At 38.1% G+C, this 24,277-nt stretch overlaps 1 protein-coding gene and 2 long non-coding RNA genes across 5 annotated transcripts; 1 reads left to right on the forward strand and 2 right to left on the reverse strand.

Moving 5' to 3' along the window:
- Positions 1–2,171: 2,171 nt before the first annotated feature.
- LOC131002971 (uncharacterized) lies at positions 2,172–8,853 on the reverse strand. Its single transcript, XR_009094488.1, has 2 exons — positions 8,537–8,853; positions 2,172–2,437 (listed from the first exon to the last, which is right to left on the reverse strand). It is a non-coding gene; the product is annotated as an uncharacterized LOC131002971 (long non-coding RNA).
- A 2,789-nt stretch (positions 8,854–11,642) lies between these two features.
- LOC131002909 (uncharacterized) lies at positions 11,643–14,713 on the reverse strand. 2 transcript variants are annotated; one of them, XR_009094459.1, is made up of 2 exons: positions 14,295–14,713; positions 11,643–11,908 (listed from the first exon to the last, which is right to left on the reverse strand). It is a non-coding gene; the product is annotated as an uncharacterized LOC131002909 (long non-coding RNA). The 2 variants fall into 2 exon arrangements; XR_009094460.1 differs by lacking the exon at positions 14,295–14,713 and adding an exon at positions 12,503–12,902.
- Positions 14,714–14,930: 217 nt separating this feature from the next.
- LOC131002931 (protein STRUBBELIG-RECEPTOR FAMILY 5-like) lies at positions 14,931–17,177 on the forward strand. Of its 2 annotated transcripts, XR_009094470.1 has the most exons (7): positions 14,931–15,048; positions 15,143–15,214; positions 15,304–15,369; positions 15,470–15,541; positions 15,869–15,918; positions 16,391–16,445; positions 16,557–17,177. XR_009094470.1 is itself a non-coding variant. In XM_057929422.1 (6 exons), the coding sequence occupies exons 1-5, from the start codon at positions 14,954–14,956 to the stop codon at positions 15,885–15,887; spliced, it is 324 nt and encodes a 107-aa protein (XP_057785405.1). In that variant the 5' UTR covers positions 14,931–14,953; the 3' UTR covers positions 15,888–15,918; positions 16,391–17,177. The 2 variants fall into 2 exon arrangements, 1 of the variants encoding a protein (XP_057785405.1); XM_057929422.1 differs by having other exon boundaries at positions 16,391–17,177.
- The last annotated feature ends 7,100 nt before the right edge of the window (positions 17,178–24,277 follow it).

Raw genomic sequence — 24,277 nt, forward strand, 5'->3', positions numbered from 1 at the left:
AAATCGAGATGAAGAATGTGTTATGTGATGATTTGTATGATATACGTGATGATTTGAAGTGATTATGATGTGCTTTACAAAACTTAGTCTTGAGGTATGAGTTTTTGCAAAACTGAGTTTTGAGATATGAGCTTTTACAAAATTTAGTTGATATAAGATTTTGGGAAAAACCTGCAAGTTATGTCTTGAATGATGTATTGATGTTGATTGTTTTGTTGCTTTTATTTTCAAAAATTGGGCGAGATCAATCTTTCTATGCTTAGTTTTTTTTTCTTTGATACTTGCTAATTTTTATGAATTTGTGGAAGAGAACATGATTTTCGATGTGAATTTCGGGTTTGTGAATGAATGGTGGTTATTCTTGTTTTACTTTTAATATGTGTTTCTTGATTGTGCAAAGAATTATGAGTTTTGTTGCAACACGATTGTAAGTAAGTAAAATGTGATTTGTCCGGTAGATGCTAGAAGGAGTGTTCACTACTACAAAAGTTTACATACATAACAGTGAATAGATAACGGTTTTTTTCAAAAACCGTTATGTATGAGCGCACTTTTAGGAATAGATAACGGTTTTGCGAAAATCCGTTATCTATGTACTGTTATCTAAATGCATAGATAACGGTTTGAACAAATGCGTTATGTTTTTGCGTTATCTATTAGTTGCATACATAACGGTATTACAAACCGTTGTGCCACCGTTATCTATGACCATCTTTTATAACAGTAATTTACAACGGTTTTTGAACCGTTATGTATAAGAGTCATTTACAACGGTTTTTGAACCGTTATGTATGAGCGTCTCTAAAAACTGTTATGTATAATTTTTTTTATTAATTTTTTTAAAATAATATTATATTATCTTATATTATATTAAAAAATAACAAATAAATTATTTATCCTAAAATTTGAATTTATTCCTAGATATAGACTTTGAAAAATAAAAAATTCATAACATTTTTTATTAAAAATCTAAATTAGAAATCTAAATACCAAAAATTGAATATTAAAAGTGAAAAAAAGAAAAAGACAAATCCTTATTTCTCTTCAAAATTTCCCCCAATCTCTTCAAAAATTTTCTCCAATCCCGCGCTGAATCCAATCCTGTCTCCTCCCTGTCTCTCGACTCCCTCTCTCCCCTCTCAACTCCGCCGCCGGCGCCGCTGCCCTGCACCGGCCCGTCGCCGCCCACCCTCGCTGCTGCCCCGCGCCCTAGTTCTTCTCTATTCGATTGGTTGAGCCCTAGTTCTTCTCTGTTCGAAACAACCCAGCCGTCGCCATCTCAGGAAGACCGGCGAGCTACGCGACCTAGAGCCCGCCCATCGTTGCTGGTGGTCCGAGGATCGGCGAGCCGATGGTGTTCTACGGCCGGTTCTCTTCTCAACTCCACATAATCGAGGCAGGAAAGGGGGAAAGCCCTAATTCTCTAATTTGCAATCGAGAGCAGATGAGGTTGATAATTGGGCGTCGAACAAGAGTTTTTCCCCTTCTCCCTCTCTCTACCTCCTCTCTGCGCCGCCTTTGTCTCCGGCGAGCAGCCGCTAGCCGCCACCTTCTCCAGCCTGGCGTCGCCCCCCATCCCCATCACCCCTCTCTCGCTTCCACCACCACGGTATACTCTCTCTCTCTCTCTCCATTTTCTATATGTATTTCTATCTTTGCGTAATTTTTGAATTTGGGCAGAGCAACCTCCATCGTCGGCTCAGCGCCCACCACCGCTCCAATCGCACCACCACTACCCCTGGCACCTGCCTCCAGCCTCTGACTCCGACAACAGTCGCCCTCATTCTTCAGGTAACAACTAAATGAAATTGAAGAGTGCATTAGGTAGCAAATTTTAGGGCATTTTGGACTCGAATTTTAGGGATTTATGGCTTGAATTTTCGCTAGTTTTTTTTTCTTGTTTCAGTTCATCTCATCTTTTTGTTCTTGGTTATTCTGAATTGAGAATATTGAACACTGCTTTCTGAAAAGAAGTTGCTTAAATTCATCTCATCTGTTTGTTTCCCCAAAGTTAGGGCTGAAACTGTGCATGCTAATTAGGTTGTTCGAAGCAGAAGAAGTGTTGGAATAACAAATGTCACAGCCCACTATTCCAATGACGGGTTAACCGGGGTTATGACTTGGGGTGAACAATAAGAAATGGAAATGGACAATTACTTAACATTAAAGTATATGGAAATGTCACTCATAGATAAAATGCTAGGATCATATATGATTATTTGGATACTTATAAAACATACACATAATTGAGAACTGATTAAGGTGGTTACCCAATAACACGTATCACAACTTCATATCATAGAGCTATCCTAATCAAAGTGTTTTGCAGCGGAAAACGTGTGAGATATACATATGAAGATGTATACTCAAGGTTACATTTCTTGAAATGTCAAAGGAACACCCGCTCAACATCATTCCATTCCATCAACTGCTCAACCTGCACATTTAGAAATACATGCAGGGCTGAGTATAAAAATACTCAGTGGGCATAGCCGAAAATACAACATGCATACATATATAAATTGAACTGCCAACAGTAACACACAGGGGTTTTCTTGAAAGTCCTGCGCTTACTAAAATATTTCTTTCATTTTCATAAAGTCGATCGGCCGATCATTTTCCTTCATATGATCCATATCTGTTCCTTTCTGTCACGCGCCGGGAAGGAGGCCTCCTTACCACGGACGCCAAGACCGGTCGCAAGCGACTCGCGGTCTCCATGAGTGTACACGTTAACCCTAGCTAGCGACCTTTGTCTAGCATAGGATCCCAATTGGATTTCCTTCAAAGTTGGCGAACCAACACAGATAGGGTACATATAAAAACATAAACATTTTTGGCAGTCAATCATTTCATAAACATTTCATTTCATTTCATAAACATTTCATTTTTATTTCATAAGAGTCATTTATCATTTGGGCATAATAGTAAACTGAAATTAACAGTTAAAATCATCTCATGCATATATTCGTATAAGAGGCCTACGACACGCAGGGGATCTCTATATACGTATAGTAAAAGTAATGCCCACATGTATAGGCAATGCCTGTCGTTTAACGTTATCTCTGAATCGGAATAGCAGTGCTAATCCTTCTGATGCTCGAAGCCTACAAGAAATCTATTCTCAATAGGTCTCCTTGTATCTAATCTTAAGTCATGGTGTAGTGCTTAACATTCTATGATTCACTTAGCCGGGTTTTCAAAATTTAATAAATAAATACTTGAAAATATTTCTCTTGAGTTAAGAACACCAACAATATTCTTACTCATCTTTCTTTAATGATTGGAATTATAATTAAAACCAATTAAATACTTTTATTCTTATTGCAAAATATAATGCAAATCATGTCATGTTTAGCATATAATAAGTAATTTACTTAAAATATGCACATAATAATAATTTAATATTATTATGAAAACTAGTCTTTGAAAATAATTATCAAACTAATTAATAGTTCAATTAATTAAAAATAAGAAAGCCCAATTTAATTAAAAATCTCGGCCCAAGTACTCATAAAAATCGGCCCATAACTAAATTAAATAAACTGAGCCCAATACTGACTTGGCCCAAAAACTCAAGCCCAATTGATTCGGCCCACAATTCAAATTAAATCGGCCCAAGCAAAATAATAAAAATCGCAGCCCAAAACTAATTAATACCCGGCCCAACACTCAAGCCCACTCCCCAACTTCAAGCCCAACCCCAAAGCCCAACACTCTAACTAAGCCCTAGCCCAACTCAAACCCATATCTCCTTCCATCTTTCTCATATCAGTCACGCACACACACTATCACATATCTGATATCTCACACTCTCTCTCCCAAGGCTCCATCCCTCTCTCTCTCTCGGTTCACGCGCAGATACATACTCACACCCACACAACAAGCGGCGCGGCTTCTCCGGCGACAATAGCTGCCGGAAATCGCCCCATCTCCATCTGATCTCTCTCTATTCGGCTGGTAACAGCCGCCCGTTTCTTCTTCTCTCCCTCAAACGTCCGTGGCCGAGCAGTAGCAGCCATGGCCGCCGAGCTCTGCTTTCCTCCGCTGAACTCCGGCTGCCACGACCAGTAGCTGGTCGCCGCCCCTTCTCACCCTCTCTCTCTCCGTCCTCGGCCCGACATCAGCGGGCAGAGCCGCCGTGCAGCGGCCTCCTCTCTCTCTCACTTCCGCCAACGAGTAGCGGAAGCCGCTCTCTTCCCCGACTCCTTCCTCAGATCGACGGCAGCAAGGCCGCCGGCCGTCACCCCTCTTCGGTCTCCAGCGAGCAAAACAGACGGCCACCACCGCCGTCCGCCGACTCCGACTCTCCTCTCCCTCCTCGCTGCTCGTCTCCCTCTCGACTGCTCTCACGGCCGCTGGAGCTCGCCGGAGCAACGGCGACAACCACTACCCCTCGGTTCTCCCTTCTCTCGGCTGAAACAGGCCCGACATCCCACCGCGAAGAGCGGCGCCCGAGCCCTAGCTCCCTCTCTCTCACCGTGGCCGGGCGACAGCAGCGCCGCTGCCGTGCCGTGCCTCCGTCCACCTCCCGACTCAATTCACACAGCCACCACACTCGTCTACCCGACTCGACACAGCAGTTCGAAAACAAGGATAAAAAAAAACAGAGCTTCAATATCTACTTCTTTTCTATTTTTAAAAAAAACATGCTTCATGTATGTATGTATATGCACAGACGATAAATAAACATCATTGAGTTTGGGTCTTGTTGTCATATGCAAATTTATATATGATGGAATCAGTGTACGTGTTATGTATGGGTTCTAACTTGAGTTTCTGTTTCAAAAGAAGTGCTCGAGTAAGAGAGTTAGAGGTTTAACCTTCAAAAGAAATCTGTTGGGTTATCATTCTGCAAATCTTCTGAATTTGTTCAGTAGCTGATGTGCTGAAAATTGATGAGGGAGATGAAATGTGTGGGATGATTGTGGAGGATAGAAAATGGAAGCTCGGATCAACCAGCTATATTAAGTTTGCAAAAAGAAGGGAGTAGGTGGGTGTGAGAGGGAGTAGGTGGAAGGAAGTAGGTGGGAGAGTAATATAAAATAAGGTCTTCCGGGTTGTATTATGAAAACTGTAATAATCGTTCAGTGTTTGCTTAAATAAATAGCTCGTGTAGATGTTAAATGCTTAATATTCAATTTAAATAAATATGAAATGCATAAGAATTTAAATGACTAACATTTACAAAGAGGATTTTGCAAATCGTTTGTTGGAATTAAAATAAATTCATTTTCTTTATATCCGGCGTGAATCATCTTACTTCTAAATTTTGAAAATAAATTCTAAATTTAACTCAGGGAAACGGGGTATTACATTCCTCCCTCCTTATAAAAATTCCGTCCTCGGAATTGCATATCTGATATTCTATCTTGTGATACTAGTCATTCGTTTCATTCATCTCTTTTGTGGCCTTTTCCATCCTGTGATGGTTCCACTACATGACGAGAACAATATCATTGCCTCGTAAAACTTGAATCTTGCGATCAAGTATCTGGACTGATTTCTCTTCACAACTTAGGTCCTGGCTAGGACTACTTTATCTTGCTTAATCAAACTCTTAGGATTAAACACATACTTTCTTAACTGAGAGACATGAAACACATTGTGCACGTCTCCAATACTGGGTGGCAATGCCAACCTATAGGCTACAGGGCTTATCTTATCTAGGATCTCAAAAGGTCCTATATAACGGGGTCGTAACTTGCTCCTCTTTCCAAAACGTATAACTCCCTTTGAGGGAGAGACTTTGAGGAAAACTCGATCCCCAACATTAAATTCTAATTCCGATCGGCGTTTATCGGCGCAAGACTTTTGTCTATCTTGAGCTTCTTTGATTCTTTGTTTGATGTGATCGACTTTCTCAATCATCTGTTGGACCAGTTTAGGACCTAACAACATTCTTTCACCCACTTCATCTTAGTAAAGTGGTGAACTACCTTAATTGTTTCCTTTGTCCTAAGTCACCTTCTCAGATTTGACTAGGAATTTCTAACATCAAACTTTTCTCATTATCTTGGTAACTTTCACTTAAAGATTAATGGCACTTCTTCTGCCATGTAAACTCATTTTCTCATTTTCAAATGATTATTTAATGTGGTTTTCTAAGTTTCCATTGTGGTGGCGTTCCAACTTTATTCTTGCTGTAGCTTCTGGCACTTTAGCCAAAGCATTCACTCTCTTAGCTTGAGCCTACTAGCCTTGGGGTTGGGTTATACCTTAAGTTTAGTTCTAGTGTTTTCCTTCCATTTCCTTTTTCTTTACCTCCATCTTGAGGTGGTGTACATATCTTGTTTGTGCGTGAACTTTTTCCTTCTCCAATTTGTTGTAGTGACTCGGTGGTGAGAGTCTCGTTCATTGCTTGTTCCTTCATAATATCTCCTTAGTTTACTAGGGAAATTGAAAATCTCATGCCGCGATTCATTTACGAACTTCTTTACGCATTTCTCATTATTCATTTATAAATGACTTAAATAAGCATTTTAAACTCCATTAAAAAAAGAATTGATTTAAAACATTTTAATCCTTTTAAAATCCATACTCATAAAGCCTTAACTCATGCTCTATCTCATATTCTATCTCTTTACTCAACTCTATATAAACTCTCCACTCATCTCAAATCCTTAAGTTCAAGGATAGGTTTCAAGAAAATCATGGTACTAAGTCTCGATTTATCTCTCATATAAGGCTCGTCTAATCTCATTCAACACATAGACAACACAATCACATAAGGCACATAAGAAAACACAATCAAACATTATCAAAACATGCTCTGTTTTTACACTAACTCAACTTCAAAATCTAACCTGTTCTTACTCCGACACCTCCTGGACTCGAGACTCATACCAAAAGAAATGTCTTCGAGTCTATTTTCATATAAAAAAAGTAGAGTCAAAAACTCCAAGTATTGTAGGAGATATGACTGTTTTACTACAGTCTACCATATTCGGCAGTTTTGAGCAATCGAAAACTTGGATTTTTGAAAAATAGTAAATGCTGTCAAACTGGGCTCAAATTTTGTGGATATCTAGCTAACACAATAAGGTTAATACCATAAAATTTTGGAAAGCTAGATCACACAGGAAGCTACTGAAATGAATGACTCTTTCCCCTGCTCTCTGAAACTCTCGGTAGTAATGTGCAGTTTCGGTTTTGTATTTTATAAAAATAGTAAACGAAGTCCAAATGACTTGAAATTTTACCGATGTTCTCAAGACTCATGTAGAGACTTGGTATAAACTTTTCAAAGCTTTTTGACATTGAAAAACCGTCGATCACAGTAGGTCAGTAGGCCTACGAAATTCACCAAAATCTCATCTCAAACTCTTAAAATACTCAACTCAACATTCCTTCAAGGAAACTCATCAAAGCTCATTTTAAACACATATAACACTCACAAACATTCAGGCACATTATAATGCTCATCATACTCAAATCTTGACTCTCTTCTTACATCATAACCTCAAATCTCTAGTAAAACGTTTCAATGAACGCATCATTAAAATTCTCTTTTCATTTTCATGCACAAAATTACTCAATTATTCAAACATGATCTCATTCATCATATAAATCATTATACACATATAGATTCCCTTTTATCATGTACTAAACTCTAATGAAACTTCATGTATCATCATAAAACTCTTAATAAAACATGACAAACTTTCACATAATGGTCATAAAGCAATTAAACCTCATTTTATCAATCATCGACTTCTCAAAATATGAAAACTCAAAAACTCATATAAACTAAACTAAGTCAAAAATTTTCTTAGCCAACAAAGGACTTACTCAAACATAATTATACACTAATATCATGCTCAAATACATATATCTTAAGCCAAAATCACTTAAATAACACTTAGGCAAAAAGTCATAATTTTTATTAAACTAAACTCTTTTGAAAATATCACTAATCATGTATAACCTATTGATCAAGTCATAGATCTAACATCCTAGGTTACCAATTAGCATAAATCAACATCATAAAACAAGATCACATATAGATACATATGTATGTCATCTTCTTCCTCAAACTAACACTTTTCATTTTTCATTTCTCAACCTCAAGCTTCAATCTCATCCATCATTAATCATCTAGATCATCTCATAAACTCAAATCCATCATCAATACATCAATTGATTCATAGGATCTCAACATCCCAATTTTAGGTAAACTAACCTAATAGAAAAATCTATATCTCATGGCTAATCATCAAGATATTCATATATATTAACTCAATAATCATCAATCATCATATAAATCATCGACTCACAATTTCCCAATTTTTTTTTTTTTTGTAAACTAAACTCAATCGACTTTCACATCTCAAAGCATATACTTTCACAACACACATCAATCATCAACAAACACCACATAGATCTCATTTTTTTTTCCCAAATCAAGGAAAGAAAAAGAAAATTTTTGAAGGGTAAAGACCCATTTTTTTGAAAATTTTAAGAACAAGGGAGATGTGATTTTCTTTCTTCATACAACATCATTCAAGCAAGATTTATGGAATACATGACCACTTACCCAAATTTCTCACCAAAACTCACATTTTCTCACTCTAGCTTGGAAGCCTTTCTTCAATGATTCTCTTGAATATAAGTAGCTAGGATGTGTTTATGGAAGATTTTAGAGTGGATTGAGGTGTTTTGTAAAATTTTTGGAAGCTTCGAAGGTCTCTTCAATGGAGGAAAATGGAGGAAAGTGAGAGAAAGAGGGAGAGAGGTGTTGGTCGAAAATGATGATTGAGTAGTGAGAGAGGATTTTGCAAGATTGTAAATGATCTTGTGATCTTTAAAGAGGATTTTGTAATCTTAAGGAAATATTGACAATTAATGCCTTGATCTCTCTCTCTAATCTCTACACTATCTCTCTAATCTCTACACTCTCTTTAATAATCTCTACACTTGGCAAATTGTGGTATTTAGTCACATGGTAGGGAAATTAAAGTAATAGTGTGAGAAGGGTGATTAAAAATAAATCACAATAACTATGGAAATGTACTCATTAATAAAATACCAATACATAATTATTCATGTGACCACATAAAATAATTATAGCACTAATATTAGTGCACTCACTCAATTATAATATTCCTCATCATAGGAAAAATAATTTTAAAACAAAATATATGCTTGGAAATATTTTCATTAACCGGCATTCTTTGATTTTTCGGTAAAAATAAACTGCACTTGCTTTAGAAACTTAATTAAAATTTCAAGTGCTAATATCCTCAAATAAAAATCATAATAACTTGCTCACAATGACATACGTAACAAAACTCACATAATCAATCAGTCACGTAATTTCACATAATATCACGTCAAAGCAGTCGGCAAACACAGACAAACTAGACGTCTCTCCGACCGATTTTTTTTTTTTTTTTTTTTTTTTTTTTTATCAATGTTTTTCACTCTTTCTTTCTCGACTCTATTTCCAACTCATTATTCCTATTTTCTTAATAGGACAGCCAATCTCTCTGACATCTCAGTATTCTCAATAGTGTTAAGACACTATCTCACAACATAGGGAAAAGTACGGGGTGTTACATGTACTATCAAATTTAGATAAAATTCATGACTTCATGCATAATTTAAAATTCATGTGGCTCATATAAATACACTTAACTCACCAATTAAAACTTATGCACCACATTTATAAAAATTTTCCTTTAACTAAGCACATTAAAACACATATATAATGATTAAATCACATCAGATAAATCAAACCAGTTTTTTTTTTTATTATAAATGGATGCCGAATCCTACTTATTAATAATTAAGCCCTTAATCAGGGATTAAAAGTCGGGGTATGATATACTATCCCCCTTAAAAGAAATTTCGTTCCGAAATTTGTACCACAGGAAATAATTCTGGGTACTTCTCATTCATGCTAGAATCGAGTTCCCACATCGCCTTTTCTTGATCATAGTGCTTCCAAAGAACTATTACTAAGGGTATCGACTTACTTCTTAGTACTTTAACTTTCCGATCTAGAATAGATTCGGGTCTCTCCTCATATCAATTGGATTCCTAATTCCAATTTATATACACGAGATTTACTTGAGAATAAGTTCCCTCTATCTTTTGTGGCGGTTCATTACTCCTACCTCATTCCTAGGGCTCATTTACGGAGTATCCTATTTTCCAAAGACCAAAATGGTCATCAACCCATTTCTTGTTACCTACACATGTACAACACTTTCCTATGAATCTATCTTAAAACTATCATAGACCAATTAACTTAAGTCCTCGTACTCGAACACTCTATTACGGTCTTAGCTTGAACTCTGAATTTCTATCATAATGAGTGGTCGATATCATTTATAGGACAAAGACTAATAATCTCAACTAATTACAATGAGACACAATTATACGAAGCCATAATTTGGGTAGTATACTACATCGGTAGACTAACACTTCTTGGTCTTATCAAACAAGGGGATCTATTATGACAACTCACGAGTTGCAAGGCTCAAACTCAACACAACATCAAAGCAAGGTGTTGTAGAAATTGTTCAAGAGAATCAAAAGAATAACCAGAGGGTATGAAATGATTAACTACTAGATCGAACAAAATGACCTCGAGTAAGAAACCATCTGGCTTTTCAACCGAAAGTTGAAACACATGGGTTTTCAACCCAAAAGACGTCTACTGAGATTTGGATCATGTGGACTGGCCAGGTCCAACATCATCACCTCCCAGTCACACGGGAAACATCGTCCCGAACTTGGAGAGCCATGAACATACTATACATAACAAAGCATAAGTTCATCATGACAACTAAACTTATCTTAAGGTTCCTTATCCTATTGATCTCAAACCCCAAACCTCTCTTAAGACATATACAGACATACGTACACAGGCAAAACACACTATTCTTAAAATCTATCGTGTAGCAAAAGTCGATTCGATGTTCCGTCGCACTTGAACATTTGAACGTAGAGACTATGGTTCAACCTTTGATGCAACGTTTACCTTGAATTCGTCTCGTATTTTTCATTCTGTGCTTTTCCTTTACCTCGTACATATCTTTTCATTCCTCTTTGTAGTTTAAAAGAACCATCATTTTCTTAAGGGAGCTGAGACGTTCTAAGTTCTCTTTCATTCTTCTAAATCATCACCTTAAGAATCTAGATTGTAGAGATATCCTACTAATCTAGTAGTCTATGTTCTTTTAAAATTGTGATCATGCAACTTATAGCAATCTATGTTCTCCGGGAAAACATATGTCAATTTTTCTATCATTCGTCTGATCATAACATCATAGATTGCGAAAATATGCCATGAAAGGCAAAACATTCAACATTTCATCATAACCTGCTCTTCACATAAACATATTCATGAAGCATTTTAGAACATTAACATCTTTAAAACGTTGAAACTGCAGTTACCTTCTTTCCTTGATTGAGCACGATGCAATGGAGTGTTGAGCGGTGCCATATGAAGCCATGTAAGTATAAAGAATCAAACTAAACTCGACTCTTTAGAATAAGGTTTCTAGGGCCAGAGCGAACGAACCGCTCTGATACCACTCTGTCACAGCCCACTATTCCAATGACGGGTTAACCGGGGTTATGACTTGGGGTGAACAATAAGAAATGGAAATGGACAATTACTTAACATTAAAGTATATGGAAATGTCACTCATAGATAAAATGCTAGGATCATATATGATTATTTGGATACTTATAAAACATACACATAATTGAGAACTGATTAAGGTGGTTACCCAATAACACGTATCACAACTTCATATCATAGAGCTATCCTAATCAAAGTGTTTTGCAGCGGAAAACGTGTGAGATATACATATGAAGATGTATACTCAAGGTTACATTTCTTGAAATGTCAAAGGAACACCCGCTCAACATCATTCCATTCCATCAACTGCTCAACCTGCACATTTAGAAATACATGCAGGGCTGAGTATAAAAATACTCAGTGGGCATAGCCGAAAATACAACATGCATACATATATAAATTGAACTGCCAACAGTAACACACAGGGGTTTTCTTGAAAGTCCTGCGCTTACTAAAATATTTCTTTCATTTTCATAAAGTCGATCGGCCGATCATTTTCCTTCATATGATCCATATCTGTTCCTTTCTGTCACGCGCCGGGAAGGAGGCCTCCTTACCACGGACGCCAAGACCGGTCGCAAGCGACTCGCGGTCTCCATGAGTGTACACGTTAACCCTAGCTAGCGACCTTTGTCTAGCATAGGATCCCAATTGGATTTCCTTCAAAGTTGGCGAACCAACACAGATAGGGTACATATAAAAACATAAACATTTTTGGCAGTCAATCATTTCATAAACATTTCATTTCATTTCATAAACATTTCATTTTTATTTCATAAGAGTCATTTATCATTTGGGCATAATAGTAAACTGAAATTAACAGTTAAAATCATCTCATGCATATATTCGTATAAGAGGCCTACGACACGCAGGGGATCTCTATATACGTATAGTAAAAGTAATGCCCACCTGTATAGGCAATGCCTGTCGTTTAACGTTATCTCTGAATCGGAATAGCAGTGCTAATCCTTCTGATGCTCGAAGCCTACAAGAAATCTATTCTCAATAGGTCTCCTTGTATCTAATCTTAAGTCATGGTGTAGTGCTTAACATTCTATGATTCACTTAGCCGGGTTTTCAAAATTTAATAAATAAATACTTGAAAATATTTCTCTTGAGTTAAGAACACCAACAATATTCTTACTCATCTTTCTTTAATGATTGGAATTATAATTAAAACCAATTAAATACTTTTATTCTTATTGCAAAATATAATGCAAATCATGTCATGTTTAGCATATAATAAGTAATTTACTTAAAATATGCACATAATAATAATTTAATATTATTATGAAAACTAGTCTTTGAAAATAATTATCAAACTAATTAATAGTTCAATTAATTAAAAATAAGAAAGCCCAATTTAATTAAAAATCTCGGCCCAAGTACTCATAAAAATCGGCCCATAACTAAATTAAATAAACTGAGCCCAATACTGACTTGGCCCAAAAACTCAAGCCCAATTGATTCGGCCCACAATTCAAATTAAATCGGCCCAAGCAAAATAATAAAAATCGCAGCCCAAAACTAATTAATACCCGGCCCAACACTCAAGCCCACTCCCCAACTTCAAGCCCAACCCCAAAGCCCAACACTCTAACTAAGCCCTAGCCCAACTCAAACCCATATCTCTTTCCATCTTTCTCATATCAGTCACGCACACACACTATCACATATCTGATATCTCACACTCTCTCTCCCAAGGCTCCATCCCTCTCTCTCTCTCGGTTCACGCGCAGATACATACTCACACCCACACAACAAGCGGCGCGGCTTCTCCGGCGACAATAGCTGCCGAAAATCGCCCCATCTCCATCTGATCTCTCTCTATTCGGCTGGTAACAGCCGCCCGTTTCTTCTTCTCTCCCTCAAACGTCCGTGGCCGAGCAGTAGCAGCCATGGCCGCCGAGCTCTGCCTTCCTCCGCTGAACTCCGGCTGCCACGACCAGTAGCTGGTCGCCGCCCCTTCTCACCCTCTCTCTCTCCGTCCTCGGCCCGACATCAGCGGGCAGAGCCGCCGTGCAGCGGCCTCCTCTCTCTCTCACTTCCGCCAACGAGTAGCGGAAGCCGCTCTCTTCCCCGACTCCTTCCTCAGATCGACGGCAGCAAGGCCGCCGGCCGTCACCCCTCTTCGGTCTCCAGCGAGCAAAACAGACGGCCACCACCGCCGTCCGCCGACTCCGACTCTCCTCTCCCTCCTCGCTGCTCGTCTCCCTCTCGACTGCTCTCACGGCCGCTGGAGCTCGCCGGAGCAACGGCGACAACCACTACCCCTCGGTTCTCCCTTCTCTCGGCTGAAACAGGCCCGACATCCCACCGCGAAGAGCGGCGCCCGAGCCCTAGCTCCCTCTCTCTCACCGTGGCCGGGCGACAGCAGCGCCGCTGCCGTGCCGTGCCTCCGTCCACCTCCCGACTCAATTCACACAGCCACCACACTCGTCTACCCGACTCGACACAGCAGTTCGAAAACAAGGATAAAAAAAAACAGAGCTTCAATATCTACTTCTTTTCTATTTTTAAAAAAAACATGCTTCATGTATGTATGTATATGCACAGACGATAAATAAACATCATTGAGTTTGGGTCTTGTTGTCATATGCAAATTTATATATGATGGAATCAGTGTACGTGTTATGTATGGGTTCTAACTTGAGTTTCTGTTTCAAAAGAAGTGCTCGAGTAAGAGAGTTAGAGGTTTAACCTTCAAAAGAAATCTGTTGGGTTATCATTCTGCAAATCTTCTGAATTTGTTCAGTAGCTGATGTGCTGAAAATTGATGAGGGAGATGAAATGTGTGGGATGATTGTGGAGGATAGAAAATGGAAGCTCGGATCAACCAGCTATATTAAGTTTGCAAAAAGAAGGGAGTAGGTGGGTGTGAGAGGGAGTAGGTGGAAGGAAGTAGGTGGGAGAGTAATATAAAATAAGGTCTTCCGGGTTGTATTATGAAAACTGTAATAATCGTTCAGTGTTTGCTTAAATAAATAGCTCGTGTAGATGTTAAATGCTTAATATTCAATTTAAATAAATATGAAATGCATAAGAATTTAAATGACTAACATTTACAAAGAGGATTTTGCAAATCGTTTGTTGGAATTAAAATAAATTCATTTTCTTTATATCCGGGTGAATCATCTTACTTCTAATTTTGAAAATAAATTCTAAATTTAACTCAGGGAAACGGGGTATTACAACAAATCTGCTGCTGTTGCTGATGGTTTAGAATAGGAGCAGCACTGGTTCACAGCTATATTCTAGCTTGTTTTGCTTCTTCTTAAAAAAAAAAAAGGAAACTGATAAACGAGCTCGTGTTATGCAGTTCAAGCTCTTCAAAATTTGTACAGGTCACTTAACAAGCCGATGCAGCTGGAGCATTGGAAAGAAGAGAGTGGAGACCCTTGTGCAGAACCACCCTGGACTGGAGTTCAATGCATCGGATCATCAATTATCGACCTGTAGTTCTTCATTATCGATATGATGATATAGATTCTTCTTACAGATTGACTATTATAGTGACTCTGACTTCTTATTTGTGTTCTTTTTTTTCAGTAAACTTCATGGGCTGGGGCTGACAGGAAGCATTGGATTTGAGCTCTCAAATCTCAAGAGTCTGAAGAAATTGTAAGAAAATTCTGTCAATTTCTGTGTTCTTCATTCATCATCGTGCATTGTTGTGACCTCTTTTTAATTGTGTGAAAATCATTTTTTAGGGACCTTAGTTCAAATGACATTGAGGGATCAATCCCCTACAGTTTACCTCCCAACCTCACGCACCTGTAAGATACTCGACATAGGCTTGTTCGTGTAAGAACTAAGACCATTTGCTTCAAAAGTTTTACAATAATAACTGTTTTGGTTCTCTTCAATGCATATCAGAAACTTCGCTGAGAACAAATTTAGTCAGAGCTTTCCATACTCGATAGAGAAGATGAAACACCTCCAACATCTGTAAGTAGCTCTATGTTTAATAGGATGTGGTACTGAGAATTCCAAGTCTTCTGTATGATTACTGACCGTGTTTTACTCCGTGTTTTATTAAGATCTTAATTAAGATTGTAAGTCGATGTTGCTTGGTCATCTCAAATTATAAGAAATTTAAGGTTATTCTGGTTCAAATTTGATTAGATACGATTCTATGTTAAGGTAGGATATTTCTCAAACTTTTAGGGTATGGCTCATTCCTCATTCTGTTTCATCTTCTTATCTAAGGTTTCATTCCTTCATTTTAATTTTTGGAGCTTAAGTGCCCTAATCTTTACATTTATGTTGTTTTAGGTTTGAAAGTACACGGTGATAGAGAGATTGATAAAGAGATAAGCTTCAAGGTGAGTTTTATGTCCTCTTGCTTTTAGTTTTAGTTTTATATCCTCTTCCTACATTTTATACCATTGCTTTTAGTGCTAATACTCACTATTAGCACTTTCCACTCATTTTCTTTGCAACTTTATCGCTTGCATGCTGAGAGGTTGGTATTTGGTAATCTGCTTATCAATCTCTTTTATTGAATAATTTGGAACAATTTAATATATTGAGAAGGGTGAGGTTGGAATTGGTGTTAGTTCTTATTTAGCATACTAGAACTCTATCAAACAGGTAAACTATCTAATATATTTTTCTGAAGCATACTTGTTTGGTTTCATGATGCTCTATTACTCTGGTTTCTTATCATCCCTCTCTCCACCAAATTTATTAGGCTTGGCCTTTTGTTATTGTTCTTTGTGTTTCTTTTGGTTCCTGGTAGTGGTAATACAGATCATTGCAAAGATACTGAAAGGTACTTTTTCATGGTTGGCCAAGAAATAACTTCCCAATTCTGGTGCCCCCAGTTAGCTTCAGTGAACGAGAATCGGGAGTAATTACTGCCGCCTTTTGGTTATTACATCTAACTAATGTTATATATTTGTTTTTGGAGGTGAATTTGCGTTAATCACTCTTTTATGTCTGTTTGTATTTGTGGTTGTAGATATGTTATAGTAGGTGGTGGAAATTCAGTTGGTTATGCTGCTCGGACTTTTGTTGAGCATGGAGTGGCTGATGGGAAGCTCTGCATTGTCTCCAAAGAGGTTTTTCATTCTATAATATGGCACAAAACTTTGTGTTGCTGCGCTGCTTTAGTTGTTCTTGTGGAGTATCAGACAATGAAATTTTGTGTATTTTGTGAGCCATAATTAGCTTGCCTTTTTCTCAGTTCGGATGGTTTGTTTATAGTAGTACTCTACTTGTTTCAGTCTGTTCTTTTTCCCTATCTTTGCTTTGTTTTCCTCTTCTTCTTTTCCTTCTCGTAGTTAATTAAAATGCCAATTCACAGATAGATCCTAAATTTGCTTCTTCTTTTGTCTGATCTTCCTGGTCTCACTGATACTGAGAAACCAAGGATGAGAGGTCCAAAGAGGGCTTCAAAGATCCGCAAGCTCTTCAACCTTAACAAGGAAGATGATGTTAGGAAGTATGTCAACACATACCGTCGCACATTCACCACCAAATCTGGTGAGATATTTGCATTCATTTCGTATACAAATACAATGATCCTTGTGTGACTTTAAACCTATTTTGATTTCACATGCTTCCATTTGACATTTATTTTATGAACACAAGCAACAAAGTCAGCAAAGCTCCTAAGAGTGGAGATGAGAAAGTGATAGGAGGACTTTCATGCTTGATGTCGGAAATTGGTCAAGCTGTGGGTATCATTTTACAATTATTTTGAGGTCAAAAGACAACCAGAGGATTTGGCTATAAGGTAGTTGGTATTTTCAATTTTGAATAGGATTGAGGATTTGGTGCTAGAAATATTGTATGATAGATTTTTATTTTAGCTATAAGGTAGTTGGTATTTTCAATTTTGAATAGGAATATGCAATGATGATGTATACTTGATATTTGGTTCATTTGTATAATAATGTATGAATATTTTGAATGATATATAATATTGTTATTGTTGATTTTATCATTTTGTCGTTTTATAAAAAGTGCAAAATTTAAAAATATACTACAATTATAAAAAGTGCAAAAAACTGTTATAAAAAGTGCAAAAAAGCGTTATGTATTCTAATCAAAGATAACGGTTAAAATCGTTATAAAAAGTGCAAAAATCGTTATAAAAAGTGCAAAAAACCGTTATAAAGAGTGCAAAAAACCACGTGAAAAGACTTTGGATTACATCCAAATGGTTTTATTTCATGAATTATGGCTCAACTGTCGAAAATCTTAAGCACACAAAGTGTGAAAATGGTGATATTGATTATAAAGGCGATCACATTAGGGAATTCACTTCTAGCGGAGAATTGGGTCTGATCGAATTGCTTACATTACTGTTTTGTTGCTTCTTAAACTTTGAGTTACTTGCATGATCGAGAGATGTGTGTTGATTGTAAAATTTTGAATTGACTTTGAGAATGTTTGGATGGAAATTAGCATTGTTGAAATCAATCTCTTCCTAGGATTCATTTGATTTTGCTTGAGGACAAGCAAAAGGCTAAGTGTGGGGGGTTGATTTATGCTTAATTATTCTAATTTTAGGGGTTTGCATGTGCATATTTTAAGTTAAATCTTCTGGAAATTGGTGCGTTTTATGGTTTGTTTGATGCTTTGCAGGAGATTTAGGTTTTATAGATGAAATAGTGCAGTTTTGGAGATTTTTGGGCTAAGAATGGCGTTTTTAGCATAGCTCTGTCGCCAGAGCTGAGCTTCGAGCATAGCTCTTTCGTAAGAGTTGAGCTGCGAGCGTAGCTTTATCTTCAGAGCTGAGCTGCGAGCTCTGCCCATCTCGCCAGAGCTGAGCTGCGAGCTTTGCCCATCTCGTCAGAGCTGAGCTGCGAGCTCTGCCCATCTCCCTAGAGCTGAGCTATCGCAGCCCGTCATCTAGCCAGTGATAGCGTAGATTGGGTATCGATACGACTAATAAAAAGATAGGGTAAAAATAAGCGAACTAGAAGACTCATCAAGCGGAAGTTACTAATAATTCAAGTTAAAGCAATAAAATATCATCAAACTTAATAGAAACATGGTCGGCTTCATACATTCAAATGTATCAAGGTTCTAGTCAATGAAAACAAAAGGGAGTATAGTTAAATATTTACAATGATTCATAAAGTTCAGGGTAGCACATCATAACGTGATCAGACTATATGTATGAAGACTTATAGCTGAGAGTAACAATCCTAATTAAGTTCATAGCTAGTCTTCAACTAATCACACTACCGTATAGGAGTAAAATACGGTACTAAAAAGGTTGTCTATGAACAACAGCCCTCCAGCGATCCCCCAATCTCTCTCCTTGCTCATCCTGCACATTTAGAAATACATGCAGGGCTGAGTATGAAATATTCAGTGGACATAAGCCGAAAATAAACAATCTCACTCTTAGAGCTATACAATTAACTTGCCATTTATACATCACACAGGGGTTTTTCTTTAAAAGAACCTGTGTAAGCAATTGATAAATTATAAGCATCATAAAGTAATGAAAAATAGACTGCAGTCATAAATACTTAGCATGTAGTACCACTTCTACAACTTATCATCATCATGGTACTGAGAAGTAGGCCTCCTTCTCAAGCACCGTAACCGGCCGACCTGACAGTCGGCTCACGGTCATTTCTGACCGGCCAACCCGGTATACAGCTCACAGTTACCTCCGTGTACACAATCCCGCCTTTGGTAGGACCCGAAATCGTTTCATCCGTAGAGGGTAACATACAGGCTCGTCGTCATCAAAATTTGGCAAGTTAATTAGTTCAAACATCAATTTATCATCTTAAAACTTATAGACATCATCAAAATCATCATTTAGAAAGCCTGTAATAGAGGTATTAGAAAGTAATGCCCACCTGGAAATCTTAGCTTTGGTCCTCGTACTTCGGAGAAATCCTACTTATGCCCTTGACTCGTGTCTTCAGATATCATCATTGGCATAGACGATTCATGTAATAAAATAAACGTCAATCAGACAAATCCTCACTAGGTTTACTATTCTCATCTAAGTACTAGTCTTCCCTTCTCATTGCTTCCTTGTAACTAATCACTCTTCGTAACCAAAACATTCTTATAATAATACTTCCTAATTATTCATTGATTCCATTATCAACCACATACCAAAGTTTTAAGTTAATCTGTTCATTAAGGAAAGACTTCTAAATACACAAACCCAGATAACCCTTAGCAATCACAAACTAAAGTTATGAGGTTATATCACATTCTTTAATATATACTCGATAATTCACATAATGCTTAATGATATTACTAAGTGGTTTAATATCTCAAGAGAACCAATTTGGTTAAGTAAATTAAACTCGGAAAAAGTGTTATATATATATATAAACACATATATATATATGTGTATCCCATTAGCATTTTTAGGAATTACTAAGGTGTATAGTTATCGTCATTAACACATGCAATTTACTAAATCAAAGGTAGGTGTACTTTGTGAAAAACCATACTTGACTTCATATACTCTGTCCCAACTTCAAGCAATAAACTGCTTTACCTCGGAACTCTCCTGGGTTTGGGACTCATACCGTTTGAAACCTCTTGACGTCTAGTTTTACTTAAAAAAAGTAGGTTGCAAAACTCTAAGTGGTTTAAGAGATATGACCATTTTACTACAGTCTACCATTTTCGACAGTTTTGTGCAACTGAAATTTTTGATTTTAGAAAAATAGTAGATCTTGTCAAAAAGACTTAACATTTTATGGGTAGCTAGCTAACATGCTCATCTTGCTCATATAAAAATTTGGAAACCATAAACTCACGGAAAACTATTAGAAAAGTGGCTCTTGTATCTGTTTCTTCCACACTTTCGGTAGAAAGTTGCAGTTTGAGTTTCATAATTTAAAAGGGTATCAAACGATGACCAAAAGACTTCAAATTTTACATGAACGTTCCTAACACTTATATATACTTACCATAACATTTTCAAGAGTTTTGGGTATCGATAACCCCGTCGAAATCAAACAAGTCAGTAGCTTAAAAGCTAGCCAATTAACTCATCAACCTAGTCCATTTTAAGCATATAGCCAAGCATACTTTATTTCTTATCAAACCAATTCATCATAATCTTTATCAATCATCTTTAATCATCATTTTAATCCATCAACAATCATAGCTACAATCTCATAAGCTCATTTTTTTATACTCTAGCCCTTACTTTCTTCATGAACTTCAATTTTCCAACATCACACAACCAACATCTTTATAAACCATATCTCAAAATCAAATCATGCTTTTCACTCAAAGACCAATAATTAACACCTTAATAGCATGCATATACTAGTTAGAAGATGACAAAATTTTAGAAGACTTCCAACCCTAGTATTTTCGAAAATTACAAAGAAAAGATAAGGTGATATTTTCATGCTTTGATCCTCTATTTACATGCTCATAAAGCTTAGATATAAGTAGATTCATGTGTTTAGAAGCTTACTCTATGATTTTTGAAGAGGAAAGTATAGCTCCTCCTTCTTGAAACCAAGCTTTCTATCACACTCTAGCTTTTGATTTATGGAGATAATGATGTTTTGAGCATGATTTAAGAGCTTTCTATGGTGTAGAATTGATCTATGGTGCTTTGGTTATGCGCAACAATGGAAGGTGTTGATGGAGAAAGAGAGAGAAAAGTGAGATGAAAGGGACGGCTGCTATGGTGAGGATGAAAGAGAAAGGTGTTATACATATATAACCTCATTTACTTAGCCATCAAGTATTGGATAATAACACATGCTTAGTTATCCACTTGCATAAATATCTTATCCATCTATCCACTTGCTTTGACTTCTTCCGCACCAGAGCAGAGCTCGACTTCAGCTCTGCCACTCAGAGCAGAGCAGAGCTCAGCTTTCAGCTCTGCCATCTGAGCAGAGCTTGACTCAGCTCTGCCTCCAGAGCAGAGCTCGACTCAGCTCTGCCTCCAGAGCAGAGCTCAACCTCAGCTCTGCCTCCAGAGCAGAGCTCGTCATCAGTTCTGCCTCCAGAGCAGAGCTGAGACCAGAGCAGAGCTCGTCTCAGCTCTGCCTCCAGAGCAGAGCTCGACTTCAGCTCTGCCTCCAGAGCAGAGCTCGTCTTCAGCTCTGCCTCCAGAGCAGAGCTCGACTCAGCTCTGCCTCCAGAGCAGAGCTCGACTTCAGCTCTGCCTCCAGAGCAGAGCTCGTCTTCAGCTCTGCCTCCAGAGCAGAGCTCGGTTTTAGCTCTACTGCGAGAGCAGAGTTAAAAACTCGCCAGAGCAGAGCTGACTGACTCAGCAGAGCAGAGCTAACTGACTCGGCAGAGCAGAGCTGACTGACTCAGCAGAGCATAGCTAACTGACTCGGCAGAGCAGAGCTAACTGACTCGGCCAGAGTAGAGCTAACTGTCTCGGCCAGAGGAGAGCTAACTGACTCGGCAGTGCAGAGCTAACTGACTCGGCCAGAGCACAGCTAACTGACTCGGCCAGAGCAGAGCTCAATTTTAGCTTTGTCACCAGAGCAGAGCTCGGGTTTTCAGCTCCGTCTCCAGAGCAGAGCTAGGCTCAACATCAACTCTGCTTCCAGAGCAGAGCTCGGATACACCAGAGCTCGGCTCGCCAGAGCTGCCACCGACTAAAGAAAGAAAAGAAAATTTTTAACTTCTTCTTAGTTCAAACAACATCTCTATACATCCTTATTTCCTCAAGTATTTCATTTACTAGACTCATCATCGAAAATATAATAGCTCATACTATTGGGATATCTCATCTCATCATAAGATTATTTTTATATCTCGGTGCTCTTAAAAATAAATCTCAAAATATTTATAATCAGGTAAAAAGCGGGGTGTTACATGAGCTGCGAGCTCTGCCCATCTCGCCAGAGCTGAGCTTCGAGCTCTGCCCATCTCGCCAGAGCTGACTTTCCAGCTCTGCCCATCTCGCCAGAGCTGACTTTTCAGCTCTGCCTACCTTTCCCGAGCTGACGCACCAGAGTTCGCCTTCCAGAGCAGAGTTACTTTCGCCAGAGCTAAATTTCCAGAGCTGACTTCCAGCTCTGCCTTGACTACCAGAGCTGACTTTCAGCTCTGCACTGCCCTTTTCAGAGCTGAACGTGTAGAATGGTTGATTCTCGCTAGGAGGGGATTTCTTGAAGAACACGCCAGCTGGAGTTACCTTATCTTGCACAATTCTATTACCTTTAGGAGTCCAGCTTTGGATGGCAACTTTGAGGAGAAGTCTATAAATAGGGCTTTTTTTTGCATTGAAAAACTAACGTCTTTTGCCCTAATTTTGAGTTCACGCCTAGTTAGCCAAAGTTAGGTTTTTATTGCTTTCTTAGTTAGTTTCGATTTATGTTCTTTCAATTCATGTTTTAGATTAGTTTTCGTTTAGAGTTGTGATTACGTGACAGATTACTTCTCGAGACGAAATTACGGTATTTCTTTAATCAAGTTTATTTATTTGCTTTTACTTATGCTTTCTTTAAATTCTGCAAATTTAGTTTATGCGTTTTTGTGATGCTTTCTTTAAATTATGCAATTTAGTTTATGCCTAGTTAGATTAGATTAGAAGATTTTAATTAAAGTTATTTAAATTCAATTTGCCTAGTTAATTCCTTTACTTTAAGTTGGTTTAATTCTTGCCTAGGGTTTAATAGTTTAATTCGCCTAGATAATTTTAAGATTAAGTTTTTAGTTAAGTTTAATTCACAAGCGTTAGTTAATAATTCCTTTTCGCCTAGTTAAGTTTAATTCATGTAAATTTACTTTCCATGTTTTAGTTTAATAATCCAACCTTTACTGCTTTTTCGTGACATAATTAAAAGCCCTTAAAAATCTTCCTTGAGAGATGACACTGGGTCAACTTACCATCACTAGGATGTCCTTGTTCTATTGCAAGTCAAACTAGAGGTGTTTCTAGGTTGAGTCAAATTTTGGCGCCGTTGCCGGGGAAGGTTTTAGGCGTTTAGTTGTGTCACTTTCGTTTCTGTTTTTAATTGCTTTCTTTACTTTACGTTTTGTTTTTACTTTTCTTTCCCGCCGGTGCGTTTGATCTGTTTGTTAGTGTTTGTTCAGACAAGTTCAGCGCTGCCAGCACTGCCAGCCCTGCCGAGTTCAGCGCTGCCAGCGCAGCCCAGGCCAGCTCTGCCAACTCCAGCGCAGCCCAGGCCAGCTCTGCCAACTCCAGCGCAGACCAGGCCAGCCCTGCTAATTTCAGCACTGAGCAGAATACAAACGAGGAGAAGAAGGAGATGGCCCAAAACATGGAATACATGGGAGACTTTACCAGGCCTGTAATTGGAGACACAAACACTTCAGCGATCGTGCTCCCTGCCGCCGTGAGAAACTACAATCTCAAACCAAATGACTCAAGTTTGCTGCCGGTGTTTCACGGGATGCCGAGTGAGGATGCCCTGCAATTCATGCGCGATTTTTGCACGCAAGTGCAAACCATTCCATTGCTGAATCTCACGGAGGACCAATTAAAGCTCAAGTACTTTCCCTATGCACTTAAGGATCGAGCGAGGATGTGGATGCTAACTCTGCCGCCCAACTCCATCACCACTTGGGGAGAAGCTTGTGAGAAATTCATGCTTAAATATTATCCCAGCCACAAGACACAGGAGCTTAGAATGCAAATCATGGAATTCACCCAAGGATCGGACGAGCCTTTACATGAAGCTTGGGAAAGATTTCAAGAACTCCTCCGTCAGTGTCAACAACATCAGCTGACAAACGTGA

The sequence above is a fragment of the Salvia miltiorrhiza genome, unplaced genomic scaffold, assembly GCF_028751815.1.
Source record: "Salvia miltiorrhiza cultivar Shanhuang (shh) unplaced genomic scaffold, IMPLAD_Smil_shh fragScaff_scaffold_39, whole genome shotgun sequence".
Lineage (NCBI taxonomy): Eukaryota > Viridiplantae > Streptophyta > Magnoliopsida > Lamiales > Lamiaceae > Salvia > Salvia miltiorrhiza.